Source organism: Salvelinus namaycush, chromosome 3 (genome assembly GCF_016432855.1).
Source record: "Salvelinus namaycush isolate Seneca chromosome 3, SaNama_1.0, whole genome shotgun sequence".
Lineage (NCBI taxonomy): Eukaryota > Metazoa > Chordata > Actinopteri > Salmoniformes > Salmonidae > Salvelinus > Salvelinus namaycush.
Window position 1 is genome coordinate 57708665 of NC_052309.1, and position 25099 is coordinate 57733763.

The 25099-nt window shown below is 43.4% G+C and overlaps 1 protein-coding gene across 2 annotated transcripts in view; it reads right to left on the reverse strand.

Moving 5' to 3' along the window:
• The window catches only part of LOC120032868 (transient receptor potential cation channel subfamily M member 4-like), a 65896-nt gene extending 41290 nt beyond the window's left edge, over positions 1–24606 (reverse strand). For both annotated transcript variants that reach the window (XM_038979095.1, XM_038979086.1), the window contains exons 1-5: positions 24212–24606; positions 7162–7223; positions 6826–7003; positions 3468–3648; positions 116–285 (exon numbers count right to left, since the gene is read on the reverse strand). In XM_038979095.1, coding sequence (XP_038835023.1) covers positions 116–285; positions 3468–3648; positions 6826–7003; positions 7162–7223; positions 24212–24283 — 663 coding nt within the window. In that variant the 5' untranslated portion in view covers positions 24284–24606. The remainder of the gene's footprint in view (positions 1–115; positions 286–3467; positions 3649–6825; positions 7004–7161; positions 7224–24211) is intronic.
• Between the last annotated feature and the right edge of the window lie 493 nt (positions 24607–25099).

Consider the following 25099-nt stretch of genomic DNA (forward strand, 5'->3'; position numbering starts at 1 on the left):
GCGTGTTCCAATGCATTCCTATGTGTGTGTGTCTTTCTATGTCTGTGTCACGTGCATGTTTAATTCTGTATACATTGAACATTGTGTGTGTGTGTGTGCATGTGCGTAAATGTACCTGTGCGTTGATGAGCTGCTGTCTGTTGTGCACCAACCCCCAGGGGGCCATGCCCACAGCGATTACTTTCTTCTGGGACAGGGAGGAGGCCGCCGCTGCATGATCCCTCACTGCTTCCCCAACACAATGACTCACTCCCTCCCTCAGCCCCCCAGTCACTATCCACGCCCCTGGGAGAGAGGGGGGAGGTAGAGGGAGAAGGAAGAGAGTGAGTGAGTGAGAAAAATAAAAAAGAGAGAGCGAGAGATATGGGGAGAAAGGGGGGAGGGGGAAGTGAGGGCGTGAGAGAGAGCATGAGAGAAATGTTTACGACACAACTATAATATGCCACTTAGCAGACGTCATTATTCAAAGCGACTTGTAGTACAGTGAGTGCATAAATGTGACCCCTGCAGGAATTGAACCCACAACCTTGGAATAGCAAACACCACATTCTTACCAACTGAGCAACCAGGATCATATACAACGGACAATAGACAGATAAGGAACATAAGCTTGTTGGTTATGAGTCAAGGGCACTGTGAAAATATGTAACTGGCAGTGAAAGATGACATCAAATAAATGATCATGTTTTGGAATCAGGCCCAGGAAGGATTTGTTTAAAATACTTAATTTGAATGCTGAACTACATGCACTTATTTACACTTACTCAAAGTATATCCTGTTCTACTGGTTGGCCTCTTACCATTGCTGTGTCTGCTAACTTTATGCTCTATGGACAACCTGCTTATTGCCCTGCCTTGCTTTAATCAACAACTGTCTGGCCTAGATGGTCATGTGTCCTGTAAACTTTTAACCCATACAGCCAGAGGAGGAAGAGAAGGAGAAGGAAGAGGAGGAGGAGGAAGAGAAGGAGGGTAAATTACAACAGCAATGCAACACTGATTGGTAGAACGGACATACTTTTAATTACACCTGATCCGCTCTGTCCCTACAGTACGTCATGAAAGTAAATACCTCATGTATTGATGTCATAGGATCGTATATAAATATCAATAAAACAACCATGCTGTTTGTCCTCAGTGGATCATGGGGCTAGGTACAGTATTTCTGCTAGAAAATCATCAGTTCCGTGGTTCATCTTAATGGGATCACATATATGAATTCATGATATATTAAACAAATAGATGAAACGGAGTGGGCGTTATTCTCACCTGTGCCCTGTTCCGCCCTGACCAACCTCAAACCCAGGACACCTGGGTGTGTGTGTGTGTCAAATCAAATCAATCAAAGTTTATTTGTCATGTATACAGATTTGCAGATGTTATCGCAAGGGCAGCGAAATGCTTGTGTTTCAGTGCAGTAATCCTAGCAATACAAAACAATACACTCATAATCCAAAAGGTAATAGAGTATCAAAGCGAGCAATGTCAGAGTCCAGGAATATATATATATACACATATATCAGAGGAGGAAGGGGAGGACCATCCTCCTCAGTTATTTTTGTAACGAATGTCGTCGGGAGAAGGAGAAGAGGACCAAGGTGCAGCGTGGTAAGTATTCATAATACTTTTAATAAATACGAACACTTGAACAAAAACAACAAAGCGACAAACAAACAGTTCTGCAAGGTGCAATACACAAAACAGAAAACTACTACCCACCAAGTACAGGTGGGAATGAGGATACCTAAGTATGGTTCTCAATCAGAGACAACGATAGACAGCTGCCTCTGATTGAGAACCACACCAGGCCAAACACCTAGAAATACAAAACATAGAACAAAACATAGAATGCCCACCCCAACTCACGCCCTGACCAAACCAAAATAGAGACATAAAAAAGGAACTAAGGTCAGGGCATGACAATTTTGTCATTTTTTATATACAGCACCAGTCAAATGTTTGGACACACCTACTCATTCCAGGGTTTTTCTTTATTTTTACTATTATCCACCTTGTAGAATAATAGTGAAGACATCAAAGCTATGAAATAACACATAAGGAATCATGCAGTAACTAACAAAGTGTTAAACAAATCAAAATATATTTTATATTTGAGATTCTTCAAATAGCCACCCTTTGGCTTGATGACAGCTTTGCACACTCTTGGCATTCTCTCAACCAACTTCATGAGGTAAACCCCTGGAATGTATTTTAATTAACAGGTGTGCCTTGTTAAAAGTTAATTTGTGGAATTTCTTTCCTTAATGCGTGTGAGCCAATCAGTTGTGTTGTGACAAGGTAGGGGTGGTATACAGAAGATAGTCCTATTTGGTAAAAGACAAAGTCCATATTATGGCAAGAACAGCTCAAATAAGCAAAGAGAAACTACAGTCCATTATGACTTTAAGACATAAGGTCAGTCAATCGTAAAATGTCAAGAACTTTGATGCACGCTATGATGCAACTGGCTCTCATCAGGACCGCCACAGGAAAGGAAGACCCAGAGATACCTCTGCTGCAGAGGATAAGTGTGCTCTTCACGGATGAATCCCAGGTTCAACTGTACCGGGCAGATGGCGTCGTGTAGGCGAGCACTATGCTGATGTCAACGTTGTGAACATGGTGGAGGTGGGGTTATGGTATGGGCAGGCATAAGCTATGGACAACGAACACATTTGCATTTTATCGATGGCAATTTGAATGCACAGAGATACCGTGACGAGATCCCGATGTCCATTATTGTGCCATTCATCCGCTGCCATCACCTCATGTTTCAGCATGATAATGCACGTGCCCATGTTGCAAGAATCTGTACACAATTCCATGGCCTGCATACTCACCAGACATGTCCCCCATTGAGTTTGTTTGGGATGCTCTGGATCGACGTGTGTTCCAGTTCCCGCCAATATCTAGCAACTTCACACATCCATTGGAGAGGAGTGGGACAACATTCCTCAGGGCACAATCAACAACAGCCTGATCAACTCTATGCGAAGGTGATGTGTCACGCTGCGTGAGGAAAATGGTGGTCACACCAAATACTGACAGTTTTTTTTATCCACGCCCCTACCTTTCTTTTAAGGTATCTGTGACCAACATTTGCATATCTGTATTCCCAGTCATGAGAAATCTGTAGATTAGGGCCTAATTTATTTATTTGAATTGACTGACTTATATGAACTGTAACTCAGTAAAATCTTTGAAAATGTTGTATGTTGCGTTTATATTTTTGTTCAGTGTATATACTGTATATAATGGTGTGTATAGACAGTATGGACAGTATTTCAATATAAAAAGTGTGTATAGCACTGGTTACTGTATAAAGGATGAGTAAAAACTAGAATACAGTATATACATAGAAAGTGGGTAAAATAATATGTAAACATTAAAGTGACTGGTGTTCAATGACTATGTTCACAGGGCTGCGGTCTCTAAGGTGCAGAGTACCGTGTCTATGTGTGTCTCACCTGTGCTCTGTGCTGCCCTGACCAGCCCCTGTCTCAGCACCTCCCTGACCCAGGTCTTGACTTTCTCGCACCCCTCACCCCCCACCACAGAAACCACCAGGTTGGGGGAGGGTACCCCCCAGTGGGCTGTCATCAGGGTGTATACCATCTGAGGGGTGGTGTCGCACGACAGGCGCAGGAACTGACCAATAGGAAGAGAGAAGAATGGATGAGGTGGAGGAAGGGACAATGAGTATCGCAATAAACTGATGATTATCAAGAAGCTGTGGTGAATTGGTGCAGCTACATAAAGTAATTGCTAATTGGTTCATCTGCCTATGACGTAGTTCATCAGTGGCAGAGAGATATCGGTACAGGTGAGAACATTCCGTCTGACTGATGTGAGGGCTGGCAGCACTGCTAGAACACGGACTCCTCTACCATTGTTCCATAGAATGCCAGACAGACGTTCTGCTGTGAAATGAATAAATATGACAGCCTCATACCTCACCTCTGCAATGTCAAAGCTCTCTCATTGTCTATATGAAAGACACTTCACTAGCAACTGGCGGAGCAACAAGGCCCGACGTAAACGAGCAAGAGGTTGAAATGAAATACGTTCACATTGTTGTCATTTAGTGTCAATGAATGCTTGAGTGACATATTAGTTTCATAACTTATAGCATCTTATAACATCATGAAATTAGGTAAGTAAGTAAGCCTCGGACAATTATGCTTTGTCTGAGCCAGAATGGCCCATAGGACAGGAGCCTCCTGTTTCCTGAGCTTGCTCAGGAATGGCAGCAGGCAGGTGTGAGTGCATCTGCACGCACAGTGAGGCGAAGACTTTTGGAGGATGGCCTGGTGTCAAGAAGGGCAGCAAAGAAGCCACTTCTCTCCAGGAAAAACATCAGGGACAGACTGATATTCTGCAAAAGGTACAGGGATTGGACTGCTGAGGACTGGGGTAAAGTCATTTTCTCTGATGAATCCCCTTTCCGATTGTTTGGGGCATCCGGAAAAAAGCTTGTCTGGAGAAGACAAGGTGAGCGCTACCTTCAGTCCTGTGTCATGCCAACAGTAAAGCATCCTGAGACCATTCATGTGTGGGGTTGCTTCTCAGCCAAGGGAGTGGGCTCACTCACAATTTTGCCTAAGAACACAGCCATGAATAAAGAATGGTACCAACACATCCTCCGAGAGAAACTTCTCCCAACCATGCAGGAACAGTTTGGTGACGAACAATGCCTTTTCCAGCATGATGGAGCACCTTGCCATAAGGCAAAAGTAATAACTAAGTGGCTCGGGGAACAAAACATCGATATTTTGGGTTCATGGCCAGGAAACTCCCCAGACCTTAATCCCATTGAGAACCTGTGGTCAATCCTCAAGAGGCGGGTGGACAGGAACAGTTTGGTGACGAACAATGCCTTTTCCAGCATGATGGAGCACCTTGCCATAAGGCAAAAGTAATAACTAAGTGGCTCGGGGAACAAAACATCGATATTTTGGGTTCATGGCCAGGAAACTCCCCAGACCTTAATCCCATTGAGAACTTGTGGTCAATCCTCAAGAGGCGGGTGGACAAACAAAACCCCACAAATTCTGACAAACTCCAAGCATTGATTATGCAAGAATGGGCTGCCATCAGTCAGGATGTGGCCCAGAAGTTAATTGATGCCAGGGCGGATTGCAGAGGTCTTGAAAAAGAAGGGTCAACACTGCAAATATGGACTCTTTGCATCAACTTCATGTTATTGTCAATAAAATTCTCAAGACTTTTGGCCACGACTGTATAATATCGAGCACACAGCCATGCAATCTCCAAAAATTGTCAATAGAATGGCCTTACTGAAGAGCTCAGTTACTTTCAACGAGGGACCGTCATAGGATGCCACCTTTCCAACAAGTCAGTTTGTCAAATGTATGCCCTGCTGGAGCTGCCCTAGTCAGCTGTAAGCGCTGATATTGGGAGGTGGAAACGTCTAGGAGCAACACCGGAACAGCCGTGAAGTGGTAGGCCACACAAGCTCACAGAACGGGACCACCGAGTGCTGAAGCACATAAAAATAGTCTGTCCTCGGTTGCATCACTCAATACCGAGTTCCAAATTGCCTCTGGAAGCAACGTCAGCACAAGAACTGTTCGTTGGGAGATTAATGAAATGGGTTTCCATGGCTGAGCAGCCGCACACAAGCCTATGATCTCTATGCACAATGCCAAGCGTCAGCTGGAGTGGTGTAAAGCTCGCCGCCATTGGACTCTGGAGGGGTGGAAACGCGTTCTCTGGAGTGATGAATCACGCTTCCCCATCTGGAAATCCGACGGACGAATCTGGTTTTGGCGGATGCCAAGAGAACGCTACCTGCCCCAATGCATTATGCCAACTGTAAAGTTTGGGGGGGGAGGGAATAATGGTCTGGGGCTTTTTCATGGTTCGGGCTAGGCCCCTTATTTCCAGTGAAGGGACATTTTAACGCAACATCATACAATAGCATTCTAGACGATTCTGTGCTTCCAACTTTGTGGCAACAGTTTGGGGAAGGCCCTTTCCTGTTTCAGCATGACAATGCACCCATGCACAAAGCGGGGTCCATATAGAAATGGTTTGTAGAGATCGGTGTGGAAGAACTTGACTGGCCTTCACGGAGCTCTGACCTCAACCCCATCGAACACCTTTGGGATGAATTGGAACGCCGACTGAGAGCCTGGCCTAATCGCCCAACATCAGTGCCTGACCTCACTAGTGCTCTTGTGGCTGAATAGAAGCAAGTCCCCGCAGCAATGTTCCAACATCTAGTGGAAAGCCTTCCCAGAAGAGTGGAGGCTGTTATAGCAACAAAGAGGGGACTAACCCCATGATATTGGAATTAGATGTTTGACGAGAATGTGTCCACATACTTTGGTCATATATTATAGCTGAGTCACTTAATGGTTATGAGATGACGGGCAGTAAGCCAACTATCTAATTCATTAATCACCCACCCTCCCGCCACTGACAGAGCAGTGTGTGTGTCCTAGTGTTATTTATACTTTAGTAATACCCTGGGCTGATTGATTGAGCGCTGGACCAACTGACCAAACATACACTATCCTCTATCAGGTCATCAACCTGGGACAGAGACCAATCCCATGTACAGTACCAGTCAAAAGTTTGGACACACCTACTCATTCAAGTGTTTTCTTTATTTTGACAATTTTCATGTAGTAAATCATGTAGTAACCAAAAGAGTGTTAAACAAATCTAAATACATTTTAGATTTTAGATTCTTCAAAGTAGCCACTCTTTGCCTTGACTAGTACTGTATGTCTTAGCATGTGTATTTCTTAGCATGCCCGTGCATGAGTGTATGCACACAGTTGAGTGTGTGTTACCCACATGGCTGTGTCTCCTGCCAGCCTCTGCGAACTCCAACTCTCCGAAGGCGTCAGTGGGGTACTCTGAGGAGTGCTGAGAGCTATCCCACTGGCTGACGATGGCTGCCCCGAAATAGTCTCCCGTAGCAATGGAGCCGTGTGTTTCACGCACACCCCCGCACTGGCACAGCGCCCCATTACTGACAGGGGCAGAGAGAGACAAAGACACACATGAATACGCACACATATACACACACACATACACACACACACAGCCAGTCATTACAGTGAACAGACAATTCACAAAATCAAAAACACAGACCACAGACACACACGGCAACCCAGAGAGAGGCTGTACCTAAAACAGTCCTCTATGAATGTGGTGCACACTCTCTTCTTGATGATCTTGGGGATCCAACTCTGTGAGGGAAAGACATTGGGTAACTGTTAGTCGCTGTTACCTAACAAGCTACAGATGTTAAATTTTATGCTAAACTGGATGTACACTGTGTACATGAGCTGGGTAGCCATTTGATTAGCTGTTCAGGAGTCTTATGGCTTGGTTGTAGAAGCTGTTTAGGAGCCTCTTGAACCTAAACTTGGTGCTGATGTGAGCCATGACCAGCCTTTCAAAGCATTTCATGGCTACAGACGTGAGTGCTATTGGTCTGTAGTCATTTAGGCAGATTACCTTAGTGTTCCTGGGCACAGGGACTATGGTGGTCTGCTTGAAACATGTTGGTATTACAGACACAGACAGGGAGAGGTTGAAAATGTCAGTGAAGACACTTGCCAGTTGGTCAGTGCATGCTCGGAGTACACGTCCTGGTAATCCGGCTGGCCCTGCGGCCTTGTGAATGTTGACCTGTTTAAAGGTCTTACTCACATCGGCTGCGGAGAGCGTGATCACACAGTCATCCGAAACAACTGATGCTCTCATGCATGTTTCAGTGTTACTTGCCTCGAAGCGAGCATGGAAGGTATTTAGCTCGTCTGGTAGGCTCGTGTCACTGGGCAGCTCTCGGCTCTGCTTCCCTTTGTTACATTTTTTTATCGCTTTGGTGCAATTTTCACAAGTAACATACGGGTACATTGTTCTCTTAGAACAAAACTCAAAAGAGATCATCAAAAATGTGTTTAAAAACTCTAAGCACATTAACACACAAAATTTCATCTAGAAATACATGTTTCACATTGCAATAAATGTTCAAATAAAATAATGTCCTTTCACAATGCAATGCTCACATTACTTTTGATATGAGTCTTTTCTCTTTTGTGAAAATTTGTTTCTCTTACTTAATCCGACTGCTTTTAATTGATTATCACCTAAACTTTTTGTAAACCTATTGATTTTACATGTAAACTGGTTTGCCTAATATAGATTTTGAGAACTTCATAATTAAAATCTATGTCTGTAAAAAAAAATCATATACTCTATATATACACTCAAATGTACTACTTTGATGATTTTGTCCCCCATGTGCATAAACAGTTAAATTTACTGCGATTTCAATGAGAACCTATGGCCAAATGCTTAGGAAAGGATTGATGCAAACTTGTGCCTGCTAAACATTATGTTTCTTAAATGTCTTTGATTTGATTACATTGTGAAAGATGCCTTCAATGATCACACCTTTAATCACACATGGGAAAGAAATTATGGACATTTGATGTTTAGTAAAGTTTTATGGTTGGTGCAAGTGTATTGGCTAATGTTAAAACAGTGTATGGTACTGTCATTTACAGTGCTGTAGATTACATTAAAAGGGCAATTGTTAAACATGTATTTTGTATTTTTTGCTATTGGATTAACTGGTTGTTAAAATAACTTTATTGCGACGATATCATTATGTTATGTTTTGGTGATTAAACCAATGTAGTCATTATATTTCACAGTAAACATACAGTTGAAGTCGGAAGTTTACATACACTTAGGTTGGAGTCATTAAAACTTGTTTTTCAACCACTCCACATATTTCTTGTTAACAAACTATAGTTTTGGCAAGTCGGTTAGGACATCTACTTTGTGCATGACACACGTCATTTTTCCAACAATTGTTTACAGACAGATTATTTCACTTATAATTCACTGTATCACAATTCCAGTGGGTCAGAAGTTTACATATAGTAAGTTGACTGCGCCTTTAAACAGCTTGGAAAATTCCAGAAAATTATGTCATGGCTTTAGAAGCTTCTGATAGGCTAATTGACATAATTTGAGTCAATTAGAGGTGCACCTGTGGATGTATTTCAAGGCCTACCTTCAAACTCAGTGCCTCTTTGCTTGACATCATGGGAAAATCAAAATAAATCAGCCAAGACCTCAGAATTAAAACTGTAGACCTCCACAAGTCTGGTTCATCCTTGGGAGCAATTTCCAAACGCCTGAAGGTACCACGTTCATCTGTACAAACAATAGTACGCAAGTATAAACACCATGGGACCATGCAGCCGTCATACCGCTCAGGAAGGAGATGCATTCTGTCTCCTAGAGATGAATGAACCTTGGTGCGAAAAACGCAAATCAATCCCAGAACAGCAAAGGACCTTGTGAAGATGCTGGAGGAAACGGGTACAAAGTCTCTGTATCCACAGTAAAACGAGTCCTATATCGACATAACCTGAAAGGCTGCTCCCAACCGTGAAGCACGGGGGTGGCAGCATCATGTTGTGGGAGTGCTTTGCTGCAGGAGGGACTGGTGCACTTCACAAAATAGATGGCATCATGAGGTAGGAAAATTCTGTGGATATATTGAAGCAACATCTCAAGACATCAGTCAGGAAGTTAAAGCTTGGTCGCAAATGGGTCTTCCAAATGGACAATGACCCCAAGCATACTTCCAAAGTTGTGACAAAATGGCTTAAGGACAACAAAGTCAAGGTATTGGAGTGGCCATCACAAAGCCCTGACCTCAATCCTATAGAACATTTGTGGGCAGACCTGAAAAAGCGTGTGCGAGCAAGGAGGCCTACAAACCTGACTCAGTTACACCAGCTCTGTCAGGAGGAATGGGCAAAAATTCACCCAATTTATTGTGGGAAGCTTGTGGAAGGCTACCCGAAACATTGGACCCAAGTTAAACTATTTAAAGGCAATGCTACCAAATACTAATTGAGTGTATGTAAACTTCTGACCCACTGGGAATATGATGAAAGAAATAAAAGCTGAAATAGATCATTCTCTCTACTATTATTCTGACATTTCACATTCTTAAAATAAAGTGGTGATCCTAACTGACCTAAGACAGGGAATTTTTACTTGGATTAAATGTCAGGAATTGTGAAAAACTGAGTTTAAATGTATTTGGCTAAGGTGTATGTAAACTTCTGACTTCAACTGTATATGTTGGATCAATGGTTGTGTGGTGAAAGATGTCTACAAACAAAATTAATGCACAATGAAAGGTTTTGAATGCAAGACTGAATGCATTACCAGTTTAGAGTTTTGTTTAGAAAATTCCCCACATACTTGTGACAATAGTGTAACAGGGTTATATTGGTGATTCCCCTTGCCACTTTATTGTTAAGCCAATGGGTTTTTGGTTTTAGTTTTGTCTTGCCTTCACCTACTCAACATGGCATCTTATTGGCTGGTTTGCATAGCTTGCAAACGAGGGAGGATGTTTCAGTTAGAATCGTCCCAGTGAACAAGCACCAAACCAGCGGTAAGTTGTTGGTTGCAAAGCACTGTACGTCAAAAGTGATTTTTATAATCCCAAGTGATGATTTAAATGTACAATTTATATCAATTTGTTTGTAAATGTTATTCGAACATCACACGTAAGATGCAGCGTTTTTTGGTGAATATTTGTTGTGCATTTTGTTGTAGAGAATTCCCGCTAATACTAGCTAGCAACTTACTGTGTCTGGTGGGGGGGTTCGTATATTTTGTACAGTGCGTGAGTGCAGAGTTGGATGGTGAGCCGTGCATTGCATGATGTGCAATTTTGTGCTGTTTCTATCAGAATAAAGCTCCATGACTGGTGATACAAGTTGGAGTTCGTGTCGATGATTGATTGTACACAACGCAAGAAGAGTACTGTTACAATAGCACCAAAAGTGATTTAAAAAACTGCAGTAAATGTGGGGAATACCTAAGTAGTGTATGTGTGGACTGAACACACGTTATTGTGCGCGGGCTGCTAGGGATTTTGGGTCATCTGAGGACTTTAACTGAGTGCACAAAACATTAGGAACATTTTCCTAATATTGAGTTGCATCCCCTTTTGCCCTCAATTTGTCGAGGCATGGACTCTGGAAGGTGTTGAAAGCGTTCCACAAGGATGCTGGCCCATGTTGACTCCAATGCTTCCCACAGTTGTGTCAATTTGGCTGGATGTCCTTTGGGTGGTGGACCATTCTTGATACACACGAGAAACTGTTGAGCGTGAAAAACCCTGCAGTTCTTGACACAATCAAACTGGTGTGCCTGGCACCTACTGCCATACCGCGTTCAAAGGTACTTAAATCTTCTGTCTTGCCCATTCACCTTCTGAATGGCACACATACATACACAATAAATGTCTCAATTGTCTCAATATTTTAAAATCCTTCTTTAACCTGTCTCCTCCCCTTCATCTACACTGACTGAAGTGGATTTAACAAGTGACATCAATAAGGGATCATAGCTTTCACCTGGATTCACCTGGTCAGTCTGTCATGGAAAAAGCAGGTGTTCCTAATGTTTTGTACACTCAGTAACAGAGCACTGATGTCAGAGATCATAAGTTACAGAGGTAGAAAGAGGAAGAAAGGGGGGAGAGATTTTAAAATATCAATTTTGGTCAAGTTGCGTTGTTTCCCCCATACAGCTGTGCAGATCGAGTGTGTCTCTATAGTACAAGACACATCCTGCGCAGTACAGCTTGTAGAAGAAACGGCTCGCATAAAATGGAATATAACATTGCGGATTAAGTTCAGAATGGCACAATTTAATGTGTACAACATCTAAAGACCTACATCACTATACTCAGACAATTTCTGTTTCTAGAAGGACGTATTTGGGTGTTTTTGGAGCATGTATTTTGCGTGCCCTGATACTGCACAACGAGCAATGAGAAAGTGAATTGCGGCTGCGGTAAGTTTCTCAAAAGCAAGTGTAGTGGACATTTTTTGTGTCCTCTGTGTCTCTGCAAATGCGTGACTACATGTAGTGTGTTGTTTCCTGATTATTGTGTTAGGATGTTCTGTGACTGCTCTCAGGGAGAGGACTGATAGAAGAACAGAAAGAAGGGAACATATAGTTACTTTGGCCCAACGCCTAGAAACTATGTGTGCAAGATCATGATCAGCCTATTGCGCCCTGAGAGCAGAGACTCCTAGTTTGGGCATGAGTATAAAGAGTGCTGAAGGGGAGCACCCCTTCAGAGGTTCTGACAGACTTGTACTTTGAGAATTAAGTTGGTTGTAACCTCTCTGGCCGTGATAATAAAGATATGCTAATTTAACTTTGACTTGGAGTCCTTAGTGGTAACTTCCACCACATAAGCCAAATCACAAAAAAAGTGTCTGGACCCTTCTATAACATGTCATTTACATCAAAACAAGAGATTTACTTCAAAAATAGGAAAATTCTCCTTTAACACCAGAGTCCTAAACTGCCCTAGCGACACGAGGGAATAAAGATGCAAGGAATTTTGCAGGTTATTCCAAACAAGAGGGGGGAGGGCATTAAAACTAAAGGAGGATTTTACCAAAATTGGTCAAGACAAGAGGGACCTCCATTATTTTACTCGGACGAAACAAATTAAGAGGACATCTTGTTTATGACACATCTAACACCAATGGCAAAATATCGCCCTGCTGCAATCCGTCAACTATTTATTCGAACAGGTTTGATTTGGCCGTCTTTTGACATCTGAAAATAGGCCGTTGACCAATATAAATTGTTATTCGCGCACGGCCACTGACAGGTCTGTGGGTTCGTTGTGTCAATGAATTCTTGCATTTTTCACTGCCAGTTTTTTAACGTTTGCAATGCATCAGTGCAGCAATGTATCAACTTAGCCAATGTGATCACATCACACCAGAGCTACACGTTGCTCTCGCCATTCAAACTTCCCCGCTAGTTCATTGCCACAGTTGTAGTCTATTTCATAGCCTTTCAGCAAGCAAGAGGACCGATTGATGCTTCTCTCCCTGAATAGGCCTAAGCATATTATTTTTTTTAATTGCCCAAAATAAGTTTAAAACTACACTTAACAAACATATAAAGACAACATGTAAAGTGTTTCATGAGCTGAAATAAATGATCCCAGGCATTTTTCATATGCACAAAAAGCTTATTTCTCTCACATTTTGTTTACATTCATGTTGCTGAGCATTTCTCCTTCGCCAAGATCATCTATCCACCTGACAGATGTGGCATATCAAGAAGCTGATTAAACGGCATGATCATTACGCAGGTGCAACTTGTGCTGGGGGCAATAAAAGGCCACCCTAAAATGTGGAGTTTTGTCACACAACGCCACAGATTTCTGAAGTTTTGAGGGAGCGTGCAATTGGCATGCTGACTGCAGGAATAGCCACCGGAGCTGTTGAAATATATTTAAATGTTCATTTCTCTACCATAAGCCGCCTCCAACGTTGTTTTAGAAAATTTGGCAGTACGTCCAACCGGCCTCACATCCGTAGACCACTTGTAATCATGCCAGTCCAGAACCTGTAGGATCTTCTGAGGGCAGCCGCCCGGACAGCTGATGAAACTGGGTTTGCACAACCAAACAATTTCTGCACAAACTGTGATAAACCATCTCAGGGAAGCTCATCTGCGTGCTCGTCGTCCTCACCAGGGTCTTAACCTGACTGCAGTTCGGTGTCGCAACCAACTTCAGTGGGCAAATTCTCACCTTCGATGGCCACTGGCATGCTGGAGAAGTGAGCTCTTCACGGATGAATCCCAGTTGCAACTGTAATGGGCAGATGGCAGACAGTGTGAATGGCGTGTGGGCGAGCAGAGCGACCCATGGTGGGAGTGGGGTTATGGTATTTGCAGGCATAAACTACACACCACGAACACAATCGCGTTTTATCGATGGCAATTTGAATGCACAGAGATACCGTGCCGAGATCCTGAGGCTCATTGTCGCGCCATTCACCCGCCGCCATAACCTCATCTGGGCTCCCGAGTGGCGCAGCGGTCTAAGGCACTGCATCTCAGTGCTAGAGGTGTCACTACAGACCCTGGTTCGATTCCAGGCTGTATCACAACCGGCTGTGATTGGGAGTCCCATAGGGCGGTGCACAATTGGCCCAGCGTCGTCCGGGTTAGGGTTTGGCCGGGGTAGGCCGTCATTGTAAATAAGAATTTGTTCTTAACTGACTTGCCTAGTTAAATAAATGTTAAATAAAAAGTTTCAGCATGATAATGCATGTCGCAAGAATCTGTACACAATTCCTGGAAGCTGAAAATGTCACAGTTCCTCCATGGCCTGCATACTCACCAGACAAGGCACTACAGAGGGTAGTGCGTCTGGCCCAGTACGTCAATGGGGCCAAGCTTCCTGCCATCCAGGACCTCTATACCGGGCGGTGTCAGAGGAAGGCCCTAAAAATTGTCAAAGAATTCAGCCACCGTAGTCATAGACTGTTCTCTCTGCTACCGCACGGCAAGCGGTACCGGAGTGCCAAGTCTAGGTCCAAGAGGCTTCTAAACAGCTTCTACCCCCAAGCCATAAGACTCCTGCAAATCTAATCAAATGGCTACCCAGACTATTTGCATTGTCCCCCCCCCCTTTTACACTGCTGATACTCTCTGTTGTTATTATCTATGCATAGTCACTTTAATAACTCTACCTAAACTCAGCAAAAAAAGAAACGTCATCTCACTGTCAACTGCGTTTATTTTCAGCAAACTTAACATGTGTAAATATTTGTAGGAATATAACAAGATTCAACAACTGAGACATAAACTGAACAAGTTTCACAGACATGTGACTAACAGAAATTTAATAATGTGTCCCTGAACAAAGGGGGGGTCAAAATCAATCTCCAGAGAATCTCCAGAGTACAGGCCTCGGTGTAACGCTCATTCCTTCGACGATAAACGTGAATCTGACCATCACCCCTGGTGAGACAAAACCGTGACTCGTCAGTGAAGTGCAATCTCAGCCTATTGCAGACTGTCTGAGCACTGATGGAGAGATTGTGCATTGCTGTTGTAACTCGGGCAGTTGTTGTTGCCATCCTGTACCTGTCCCGCAGGTGTGATGTTCAGATGTACCGATCCTGTGCAGGTGTTGTTACACATGGTCTGCCACTGCGAGGATGATCAGCTTTCCATCCTGTCTCACTGTAGCACTGTCTTAGGCGTCTCACAGTACGGACATTGCAATTTATTGCCCTGGCCACATCTGCCGTCCTCATTCCTCCTTGCAGCATGACTAAGGCATGTTCACGCAGATGAGCAGGGACCCTGGGGATCTATCTTGTGGTGTTTTTCAGAGTCAGTAGAAAGGTCTCTTTAGTGTCCTAATATTTCATAACTGTGACCTTAACTGTGACCTTAAGCCAAATTTCTTCAGCCTCCTGAAGTTGAAGAGGCGCTGTTGCGCTGTCATTTAGTTCAGTTACCTTTGCCTTCTTGAGTACAGGAATAATGGTGGCCATCTTGAAGCATGTGGGGACAGCAGACTGGGATAGGGCGAGATTGAATATGTCCGTAAACACACCAGCCAGCTGGTCTGCGCATGCTTTGAGGATGCAGCTTGGGATGTCGTCTGAGCCGGCAGCCTTGTGAGGGCAAACACATTTAAATGTCTTACTCACGTTGGCCACGGAGAAGGAGAGCCCACAGTCCTTGGTAGCGGGCCGCGTCGGTGTCACTGTATTATCCTCAAAGCGGGCAAAGAAGGTGTTTAGTTTGTCTGGAAGCGTCCGTGACGTGGCTGGTATTCTTTTTGTAGTCTGTGATTGACTGTAGACCCTGCCACATACGTCTTGTGTCTGAGCCGTTGAATTGCGACTCCACTTTGTCTCTATACTGACATTTTGCTTGTTTGATTGCCTTGCGGAGGGAATAACTACACTGTTTGTATTCGGCCATAACCCAGTCACCTTTCCATGGTTAAATGCGGTGGTTCGTGCTTTCAGTTTTGCGCGTATGCTGCCATCCATCCACGGTTTCTGGTGAGGGTAGGTTTTAATAGTCACAGTGGATACAACATCTCCTATGCACTTCCTTATAAACTCACTCACCGAATCAGCGTATATACGTCGATATTATTCTCCGAGGTTACCCGGAGCATGTCCCAGTCCGTGTGATCAAAACAATCTTGAAGGGTGGATTCCGATTGTTCAGACCAGCGTTGAACTCTGGAGCAGTGGAAACACGTTCTCTGGAGTGATAAATCACGCTTCACCATCTGGCAGTCCGACGGCACGAATCTGGATTTGGTGGATGCCAGGAGAAAGCTACCTGCCCCAATGCATAGCGCCAACTGTAAAGTTTGGTGGAGGAGGAATAATGGTATGGGGCTGTTTTTCATGGTTTGGGCTAGGCCCCTTATTTCCATGAAGGGAAATCTTAAAGCTACAGCATACAATTACATTCTAGACGATTCTGTGCTGCCAACTTTGTGGCAACAGTTTAAGGAAGGCCCTTTCCTGTTTCAGCATGACAATGCACCTGTGCACAAAGCGAGGTCCACACACACTCTCTCTCTCTCCATGCAAATATTGAGCCAGTCCACTCAAGCACCACTATTCAACAGAGTACATTAGAGATGGAGACAGGAAAGGCAAATGAGAGGACAAGCTAAAAGGTGTCACAAGACAAGTGTAATACCTTCTCTTTCACTGTCTTTCTATTTGCTCTCTTGAACGGACTCTTCTACAGCCTTCAATTATCTCTCCTTTGTTTATTTTTCTCGGCTCAATGGCAGTTGTGCATATTGCATACAGATATAAGATCTTAATTTGAGCCAGTTTCCGACAGCAGGAAAATAATCCTGAGACAGGATTATTCACAACAGGAAATGTGAAATATTATGTGGATTATAATTAATGGACATTTTTGTAGGGGTTGATAAAAACAATTGTAAGGGAAAATCAAGTCTGACATTTCAAAGTGGTATTTACAAACTTTAAAAACCTTTTTAAGCCTTTCTAAACCTTTTTAAACCTTGAATACACTGCAAATTGTATATTTCCTGCATTGCATGAAAGTTATCCGGCAACAGAGTGATCAAATTAAGATCCTACCACTGTACCAGCATGTGGGCTATCATGCCTCATCTTTTTTGACAGACTATGGTATTATTTTAATTCTTAAGTTTAGTTTGTTAGAGGCTTCCATACTTTTATATGTCAAGAGGGCAGAGTCATGTTTTTTTTACCACTTTGTTTGCCGGACAGTTCCAACTGCTGTGCAGCTTAAATGAGTTGTGTGTCCTACCCCTCTTGTCCTGTCAGTTCATGCCTGAGAAAGATGGACTAGCCTGCTCTGGCGGCTTAAGACGCGCATGTCATAGGAGCGGTCTGTTTTTACAACAACACTGATGGTCATTCTCCCGCCATTGCCACTCAGAAAATAGTTCAACATCGACACAAAAATACAATAAAGTCATACAAAATCTGGTTTAAGAACATAACAGTAGGCCTGTACCTAGGGCTAGGCCTGTAGGCATTTACCTAGCAGAAGACTACACAGATGGTCTGTAAGTAACTGTCACAACGATTGATAATTCACCAAATAAATAAAACAAACAAGTAGGCTAAGTTACAACAAGTTTACAACAGAGAACTGGACATAAATGTTCTTGCAATGTCCCATGAAATATGTCTAGAACATTTTAACATTGGATATTCTGAGAACATGGTTACTATGTTCTGGGTAAGTTTGGTTTGACATTAAGGGAATGTTATCCTAATTCTAACAAGGCCCACATCCCTATCATTTGCATGAAGAAGAGACAGAGATATCGGGGACGTAGGTCGGGGTGCCTTGTAAGGATCCGACGATGAGTGGGTAATCCGCCTCTACCATCAGTCCTATTAGCCAACATGCAATCATTGGATAATAAAATGGATGAGCTCCGATCAAGACTATCCTATCAGCAGGACATTAAAAACTGTAATCTCTTATGTTTCACCGAGTCATGGCTGAACGACGACATGGATAAAATAAAGCTGGCTGGGTTTTCGGTGCATCGGCAAGATAGAACAGCTGCCTATAAGACAAAGGGTGGTGGTCTGTATATATTTGTAAATAACAGCTGGTGCACGAAATCTAATATTAGGGAAGTCTCAAGGTTTTGCTCGCCTGAGGTAGAGTATCTCATGATACGCTGTAGACCACACTATTTACCAAGAGAGTTATTCGTAGCTGTCTATTTACCACCATAAACCGATGCTGGCACTAAGACCACACTCAACGAGCTGTATAAGGCCATAAGCAAACAAGAAAATGTTCATCCAGAAGCGGTGCTGCCGGGGATTTTAATGCAGGCAAACTGAAATCAGTTTTACCAAATTTCTACCAGCATGTTATAAGTGCAACCAGAGGGAAAAAAACTCTAGACCACCTTTACTCCACACACAGAGAAGCGTACAAAGCTCTCCCTGGCCCTCCATTTGGCTGACCATATCTCTATCCTCCTGATTCTTGCATACAAGCGAAAACTAAAGCGGGAAGTACCAGTGACTCACTCAATACGGAAGTGGTCAGACGACGCAGATACTAAGCTATAGGACTGTTTTGCGAGCACAAACTGGAATATGTTCACGGGATTCTTCCGATGGCATTGAGGAGTACACCACATCAGTCACTGGCTTCATCAATAAGTACATTGATGCATCCCAACAGGGAACGTACGTACAGTTGAAGTCGGAAGTTTACATACACCTTAGCCAAATACATTTAAACTCAGTTTTTCACAATTCCTGACATTTCATCCTAGTAAAAATTCTGTCATAGGTCAGATAGGATCACCACTTTATTTTAAGAATGTAAAATGTCAGAATAATAGAAGAGAGAATGATTCATTTCAGCTTCTATTTCTTTCATCACATTCCCAGTGGGTCAGAAGTTTACATACACTCAATTAGTATTTGGTAGCAATGTCTTTAAATTGTTTAACTTGGGTCACTTTGGAAGTATGCTTGGGGTCATTGTCCATTTGGAAGACCCATTTGCAACCAAGCTTTAACTTCCTGACTGATGTCTTGAGATGTTGCTTCAATATATCCACATAATTTTCCTACCTCATGATGCCATCTATTTTGTGAAGTGCACCAGTCCCTCCTGCAGCAAAGCACCCCCACAACATGATGCTGCCACCCCTGTGCTTCACGGTTGGAATGTTGTTCTTCGGCTTGCAAGCCTCCCCATTTTTCCTCCAAACAAATTTGGAAATTTGGTAAATGGTCATTATGGCCAAACAGTTAAATTTTTGTTTCATCAGACCAGAGGACATTTCTCCAAAAAGTACAATATTTGTACCCATTGTGCAGTTGCCATCCGTAGTCTGGCTTTTTATGGCGGTTTTGGAGCAGTGGCCTCTCCTTGCTGAGCGGCCATTCAGGTTATGTCACTATAGGACTCGTTTTACTGTGGATATAGATACTTTTGTACCTGTTTCCTCCAGCATCTTCACAAGGTCCTTTGCTGTTGTTCTGGGATTGATTTGCACTTTTCGCACCAAAGTATGTTCATCTCTAGGAGACAGAACATGTCTCCTTCCTAAGCGGTATGACGGCTGCGTGGTCCCATGGTGTTTATACTTGCGTACTATTGTTTGTACAAATGAACGTGGTACCTTCAGGCATTTGGAAATTGCTCCCAAGGATGAACCAGACTTGTGGAGGTCTACAGTTTTAATTCTGAGGTCTTGGCTGATTTATTTTGATTTTCCCATGATGTCAAGCAAAGAGGCACTGAGTTTGAAGGTAGGCCTTGAAATACATCCACAGGTACACCTCCAATTGACTCAAATTATGTCAATTAGCCTATCAGAAGCTTCTAAAACCATGACATAATTTTCTGGAATTTTCCAAGCTGTTTAAAGGCACAGTCAACTTAGTGTATGTAAACTTCTGACCCACTGGAATTGTGATACAGTGAATTATAAGTGAAATAATCTGTCTGTAAACAATTGTTGGAAAAATGACTTGTGTCATGCACAAAAGTAGATGTCCGAACCGACTTGCCAAAACTATAGTTTGTTAACAAGAAATTTGTGGAGTGGTTGAAAAACAAGTTTTAATGACTCCAACCTATGTGCATATAAACTTCCGAATTCAACTGTACATACCCCCACCAGAAGCCATGGATTACAGGCAACATCCTCACTGAGCTAAAGGGTAGAGCTGCCACTTTCAAGGAGCAGGACACTAACCTAGACACTTAAAAGAAATCCTGCTATGCTCTAGAACAAACCGTCAAACAGGCAAAGCGTCAAAACAGGATTAAGATTGAATCATACCACACAGGCTCCGACACTCGTCGGATGTGGCAGGATTTGCAAACTATTACGGACTGCAAAGGGAAGCACAGCCGCGAGCGAGTGACATGCACTGCCCAGTGACATGAGCCTACCAGACGAGCTAAATTACTTTTATGCTCGCTTCGAGGCAAGCAACACTGAAGCATGCATGAGAGCATCAGCTGTTCCGGATGACTGTGTAATCACGTTCTACGTAGCCGATGTGAGTAAGACCTGTAAATAGGGCAACATTCACAAGGCCGCAGTGGCAGAGGGATAACCAGAATGTGTACTCCGAGCATGCGCGGACCAACTGGCAAGTGTCTTCACTGACATTTTCAACCTCTCCCTGACGCAGTCTGTAATACCAACATGTTTCAAGCAGACCACCATCGCCCCTGTGCCCCAAAAACTCCAAGGTAACCTGCCTAAATGACTAAATGTAGCCATGAAATTCTTTGAAATGCTGGTCATTGCTCACATCAACACCATTATCCCACAAACCCTAGACCCACTCCAATTTGCATACCACCCCAACAGATCCAAAGATGATGCAATCTCTATTGCACTCCACACTGCCCTTTCCCAGCTGGACAAAAGGAACACCTACGTGAGAATGATATTCAATGACTACAGCTCAGCGTTCAACACCATAGTGCCCTCAAAGCTCATCACTAAGCTAAAGACCCTGGAACTAAACACCTCCCTCTGCAACTGGATTCTGGAATTCCTGACGGCCACCCCCAGGTGGTGACGGTAGGTAACAACACACCTGCCACGCTGATCCTCAACACGGGGGCCCCTCAGGGGTGCGTGCTCAGTCCCTTCCTGTACTCGCTAATCAATCAATCAATCAATCAATCAAATGTATTTAATAAAGCCCTTCTTACATCAGATGATGTCACAAAGTTCTGTACAGAAACCCAGCCTAAAACCCCAAACAGCAAGCAATGCAGGTGTAGAAGCACGGTGGCTAGGAAAAACTCCCTAGAAAGGCCGGAACCTAGGAAGAAACTTAGAGAGGGACCAGGCTCTGGCTAATTTATATACTAACATTCTAACGTGTATGAGATGGAGTGTGTGTGTACGTGTACGGTGTGTGTGTGTACGGTGTGTGAGTTATAGCAGTTCTCTGATGTAGATGTTGCCTGGAACCAGGAACCTGGCCAGTCCTCTTCTGGCTGTGCCGGGTGGAGATTATAACAGAACATGGCCAAGAGGATCAAATGTTCATAGATGACTAGCAGGGTCAAATAATAATAATCACAGTGGTTGTAGAGGGTGCAACAGGTCAGCACCTCAGAAGTAAATGTCAGTTGGCTTTTCATAGCCGGTCATTCAGAGTATCTCTACCGCTCCTGCTGTCTCCAGAGAGTTGAAAACAGCAGGTTTGGGACAAGGCAGCACATCCGGTGAACTGCTCAGGGTTCCATAGCCGCAGGCAGAACAGTTGAAACTGGAGCAGCAGCACAACTAGGTGGACTGGGGAGGGGACCTCAAGGAGTCATCAGGCCAGGTAGTCCTGAGGCATGGTCCTAGGGCTCAGGTCCTCCTCCGAGAGAGAGAGTTGTGCTTTCATGGCCAAGCACGACTCCAACACCATCATTAAGTTTGCCGACGACACAACAGTGGTAGGCCTGATCACCGTCAACTATGATACAGCCTATAGGGAGGAGGTCAGAGACCTGGCAGTGTGGTGCCAGGATAACAACTTCTCCCTCAAAGTGATCAAGACAAAGGAGATGATTGTGGACTACAGAAAAAGGAGCACACCCCCATTCTCATCGACGGGGCTGTAGTGGAGTAGGTTGAGAGCTTCAAGTTCCTTGGTGGTTCATGGTCCAAACTCCCCCTCAGGAGACTGAAGATATTTGTCATTGGTCCTCAGATCCTCAAAAAGTTATACAGCTGCACCATCGAGAGCATCCTGACTGGGTACATCACCGCCCGGAATGACAACTGCTCGGCCTCCAACCGCAAGGCACTACAGAGGGTAGTGCGTACGGCCCAGTACGTCAATGGGGCCAAGCTTCCTGCCATCCAGGATCTCTATTCCAGGCGGTATCAGAAGAAGGCCCTTAAAATTGCCAAAGACTCCAGCCACCCTAGTCATAGACTGTTCTCTATGCTACCGCACGGCAAGCGGTACCGGAGCACCAAGTCTAGATCCAAAAGGCTTCTTAACAGCTTCTACCACCAAGCCATAACACTCCTGAACAGCTTATCAAATGGCTACCCAGACTATTTGGATTGTCCCCCCACCACCGATCCTGCTACTCTCTGTTTATTATCTATGCATAGTCACTTTACCTCTAACCCCTTGTACATATTACCTCGACTAACCTGTGCCCCCACACATGGACTCTGTACTGGTACTCCCTGTACATAGCCTCGCTACTGTTATTTTATTGTTGCTCTTTAATTATTCTAATTTTTTCACTTCAGTTTATTTTAGTAAATACTTTCTTAACACTTATTTTTCTTAAAACTGCATTGTTGGTTAAGGGCTTGTAAGTAAGCATTTCACTGTAAGGTCTGTTGTATTCTGCGCATGTGACAAATTAAATAGTATTTTATTTTGTTACCCTAACTAATGGAAAACTGGACACTCAAACATCAGGGGGACATTACAGGTAACATTACAAAAATATTCTCTTTACCTAGAATTGTTAGCTGGGTAGTCTGGTTGGAAAGTTTCAAAGTGGGCACACTTTCCTATAGGATATCACTCTTCCAACTAGTCTGTTGTTTTGCATGTTTGTTCTGACAATTGAGGAGCATCCACTTGTTCCATATAGCTGCGTAAACCCACTTGGGTCAAGCTGCCACAGTAGGGTACTGCAATTTTAACCCTAAATGTTTTTGTTTTTATTTGAGTTAACCTTTATTTTATCAGGGAGTCATACTGGGACCAAGGTCTTTTTCACAAATCAGCCCTGAATTACATGAATTATAGAAAATACACACATCAAAATATAAACACAAAATGTAAGCAGAAAGAAAAACACGGTCATAAAACAAACACATTTATCAGTAATAAGGTCCTCAATCAGCTTTCTATCAGTTGCCCCAGAGGCACCAGGTCATCAAATTTAAGAACATTTTGAAGATTGTTCCACAAATAAGGTGCAAGAAAACTAAAACCTTATTTACCAAACTCAGTAGAAACCAAAGGAATTTCCAGAGTTAGCCATCCCTAAGTGGTAACTAGTGTCTAAAGTTTGATGTTAGGTGCAGTGGGACTTTTTTTACGCTACATCAAAGAGGGCCAAACAACTTTCTGGTAGAGAATGCTGGTCTCCGGGATGGGCGGTAAGTACCCTAGCGGTTAAGCGTGTTGGGCCAGTAACCGAAAGGTTGCTGGTTTGAATCCCGTAGGTGATAAATCTGTCTATGTCCTTGAGCAAGACACGTAACCCTAATTGCTCTGGATAAGAGCTTCTACTAAAATGAATGCAGTGATGAGTACTAAAATTGTTGCCAGTAACAGTGCGCTATGATAAACTGCATCTAACAGCTTTAATGAAGTGGCAGCTGCGTTCATTAAGATGATGCTTAGGAAAGCCTTTGAATTCCTAGTGAGTGATCAACATTATCGAAAACCTTTGACAGATCAATGACAAGGGCAGCACAATGTTGCATTTTATCCATACAGTGAACCACATCATTAATAACTAAAGATGCAGCAGAGATAGTGTCATGACCTGGTCTAAAACCAGACTGATGTACATGTATAATACGGTATAGTGATAAGAAAAGATAAGAAATGTAATCTGTCGGTATGAACGTTTTTATTGTATTATAAAAGTAACACTATACCGCTAATTTCAGTTAAACATTTAACACATAATCATTTGGTGAATAGCCTACTGTACCATTTACGCGCACGATTTTGGCATGCTCTACCCAAAAAGACACAGGCTTTTAACATGCGCAATTGAGTCATAGCTGAGTAACTCACACGTGTTTATAATAGATGAGCCAAACCTGATCTTTCTCGGATTTTCTTGTTTCCGTTCTCCCTCTGCCTCCTTCACGCTCTTTATCCGTATTCTTCATTACACACTCTATCCCCTCTCTGCTCTTCTCCGGCAAGCGGCTAAAATAATTATCGAATAGGTTCGAAGTCGATACAGAAACCGCTAAAACCCCATTTTGAAGTTTGAGGTTCACTGCTGGATGTGCACTGCAGACAGAGCGATGTAAAACGATTTGGAGTAGCTGCCTCGGGCTGCGCTGCGCTCTGCTCACAACCAGTCACAAGGATCTATCTCAAGAAGTGTACATAGCTCGATGGTGCTGTGAATAGATAGACCTATAGCCGAGCCCACCTGCAAGGAAGATGTACAGTATGTTCGAGGCACGGTGTAGAAATGGTATGGCCTATGATATAGAGCAGGGGAATGGGAGGAGGCCAAAGGGTTAGGCTACTTGGGAAGGGAGGGCATGCAGGAAAGAATGGCCAGTATCCGGGCTCCGGGGCGTTTCGAGTGCATTGCCTCGCGGATTCTGTTTTTCCATCTTTGGAACAACAATCATAAACAAATAAACCTTTGTTTAACATTGTTTGTGGTGTTCAATCATGGCGCAACAATTTTCTAGGGAAGTCCTGGGATATACCTCGGGACAGTATGTAACAGTGTGTCGCCAACGTCACCCAGCATAAAAGCAACAATTCATGTCATTTTGGGATGTTTGATTGCGTTTTCTCATAGGTCTACTGACAAAGTAGCCTAGTTTTGAATGAAATTAGGCTACCCATCATGTAAAGGCGGCATAATTTGATTCCAGGATCATACATTAATAAATTACAAGGTGTGAATTATTTGGAAGAAGCTTTTAGACCTTTGCCATTTGAATTTGGCCAATTTATTA